This window comes from Sparus aurata, chromosome 8, assembly GCF_900880675.1.
Source record: "Sparus aurata chromosome 8, fSpaAur1.1, whole genome shotgun sequence".
NCBI classification, from domain to species: Eukaryota; Metazoa; Chordata; class Actinopteri; order Spariformes; family Sparidae; genus Sparus; species Sparus aurata.
This window is the reverse complement of record NC_044194.1, coordinates 2,670,738-2,673,213: the sequence shown is the minus strand read 5'-3', so window position 1 is coordinate 2,673,213 and position 2,476 is coordinate 2,670,738. Positions and strand designations below refer to the sequence as shown.

General features: G+C 42.6%; 1 protein-coding gene across 3 annotated transcripts; it reads left to right on the top strand.

Annotated features, from left to right (window-relative positions):
- On the top strand, positions 1 to 1,965 carry LOC115586077 (E3 ubiquitin-protein ligase TRIM39-like). Of its 3 annotated transcripts, none has more exons than XM_030424839.1 (2): positions 8 to 236; positions 273 to 1,965. In XM_030424839.1, exons 1-2 carry the CDS (start codon positions 10 to 12, stop codon positions 1,651 to 1,653), a joined length of 1,608 nt encoding a protein of 535 aa, XP_030280699.1. In that variant the 5' UTR covers positions 8 to 9; the 3' UTR covers positions 1,654 to 1,965. The 3 variants fall into 3 exon arrangements, with proteins under 3 accessions (XP_030280701.1, XP_030280699.1, XP_030280700.1); XM_030424840.1 differs by having other exon boundaries at positions 8 to 726; positions 778 to 1,965; XM_030424841.1 differs by having other exon boundaries at positions 1 to 1,965.
- Positions 1,966 to 2,476: the final 511 nt, after the last annotated feature.

The following is a 2,476-nucleotide window of genomic DNA, read 5'->3' as shown; positions in this document are numbered from 1 at the left end:
ACTGTAAACATGTCTGCTGCCAGCTGTCTGCTGACTGAAGATCAGTTTCTGTGCTCCATCTGTCTGGATGTGTTCACTGATCCAGTCGCCATACCATGTGGACACAACTTCTGTAAAACCTGCATCACTAAACACTGGGATATAAATGTCCCGTGTCAGTGTCCCAACTGTAAAGAGGTTTTCAACATTCGACCGAAGCTGCAGGTCAACACGTTCATCTCTGAGATGGCTGCTCAGTTCAGACAGTCAGCTCAACAGAAAGCCAGCAGCAGCAGCTCAGAGCAACAAGTTTCCAAACCAGGAGAAGTTCCCTGTGACGACTGCACTGGAACCAAACGGAAGGCCCTGAAGTCCTGCCTGGTGTGTCTGGCCTCCTACTGTGAGACTCACCTGGAGCCTCATCTGACAAAGTCAGGTCTGAAAAGACATCAGCTGATCGACCCTGTGGAGAACCTGGAAGACAGGATGTGTACGAAGCACGATAAACTGCTGGAGCTGTTCTGTAAGACCGACCAGATGTGTGTCTGCATGCTCTGCACCTATTCAGACCACAAGACACATGATGTTGTTCCTCTGAAAGAAGAATATGAAGGAAAGAAGGCTGAGCTGGGGAAGACAGATGCTGAAATTCAGCAGATGATCCAGAAGAGACGACTGAAGATTGAGGAGATGAAGCGCTCAGTGGAGCTCAGTAAGAAAGATGCAGACAGAGAGATAGCAGCTGGTGTTCAGGTCTTCAGCGCTCTGAAGGAGTCTGTTGAGAGAAGCCAGGCCGAGCTCATCGACACCATCAAAGAGAAGCAGAGAGAGACAGAGAAACAGGCTGAAGGCTTCATCAAAGAGCTGGAACAGGAAATCTCTGAGCTGGAGAAGAGAAGCTCTGAGGTGGAGCAGCTCTCACAGTCTGAAGACCACCTCCACCTCCTCCAAAGCTTCCCATCACTGAACGCTGCTCCACCCACCAAGGACTGGACAGGAGTCAGCGTCCGTCCACCTTCATATGAGGGGACTGTGGTGAGAGCTGTGAATCAGCTGGAGGAGACGCTCAGTAAACAGATGAAGAAGCTGTTTGAGGCCGAGATGAAGAGGATCCAGCAGTATGCAGTGGATGTGACACTTGATCCTGATACAGCACATCCCAAACTCATCCTGTCTGATGATAGGAAACAAGTTAAACATGGTGATGTAAGGAAGAATCTCCCAGACAACCCAGAGAGATTTGACCGTCATCTCTGCGTCTTATCAAAGCAGAGTTTCTCTTCAGGAAGATTTTATCATGAAGTTCAAGTTAAAGAGAAGACTGAGTGGAATTTAGGAGTGGCCAGAGAGTCAATCAAGAGGAAGGGAAAAATCACACGGACTCCTCAGGATGGTTACTGGACGATAGGTTTGACGGATGAAAATGAGTACAAAGCTTTTGCTGACCCTCCAGTCCGTCTCTCTCTGAAGAGTCAGCCTGAGAAGGTGGGGGTGTTTGTGGATTATGAGGAGGGTCTGGTCTCCTTTTATGACGTTGATGCTGCAGCTCTTATCTACTCCTTTACTGGCTGCTGCTTCACTCAGAAACTCTACCCATACTTCAATCCATGTACTAATAATGGTGGTGAAAACTCTGCTCCTCTGATCATCTCTCCTGTCAATCACACTGAGTAGAACAAACATTTGATTTTCTACAGAAAGATTCACATCATTTAATGTAATAAATGTGTATTTATTAGTTATGTGTGATGTATATATTGTTGTTTTTTCAGATTGTGATCTATGTGCTTTAACATCAGTTTTACCACATTGATTGATATTATCTAACGTAGTCTCATTTATTGTAATAATTGCATTACCTGCCTTCAACACTGTTAAATCACCAGAAAACAATGTACTCAGATATGTGAAATATGTGTTTTGATTTTTGTCTGATCATTGTAAATATAAGAAGAGCTGCATCCTGACAAAACATTTATAAAAGAGCAAAAGGTTAGTTGATTTTGTTTTTCTTTGTGAATAAACCAGAAAAAGCAAAACAACATTTTCTTGTGTCTGATTGATTATTTAGTTTCTTATTGATATCAGCAGCTGATGTTTCTAATGACGACCAAATCATGTGATTAAAAACACCATCAGCTGTTCTCAGACTGACTCTATCAACCATTTACAACTTTTTATCGCTAAGAAGAGGAGAGGAGGCAAATCATAATTGGAAGATTCCCAGTGTTGGGCAGTACCACGTGTAATTAAATCAATATTTGTAAAGTGATTCAAGTTGTTACATTTCTCTTTGTTGTTTGTAAAGAACATGTTCATCATAACAGTGTTGAGTTTCAGTGTTTTCTACAGCTATCATGTTTCTGTGATGGATGAGTGCAAAATAAACTACTGGTTTGGTTAAGTAATTAATTAATTATAGATCTTGTGACAATGGGACCAAATCTGCTGGATCAAAATTATACATACAGCAACTTGATAACAGATTGATAACAGC

What these genes read in the sequence shown, in the direction of transcription:
- LOC115586077 (XM_030424841.1), top strand. Translation starts at nt 10, where the DNA reads ATGTCTGCTGCCAGCTGTCTGCTGACTGAAGATCAGTTTCTGTGCTCC.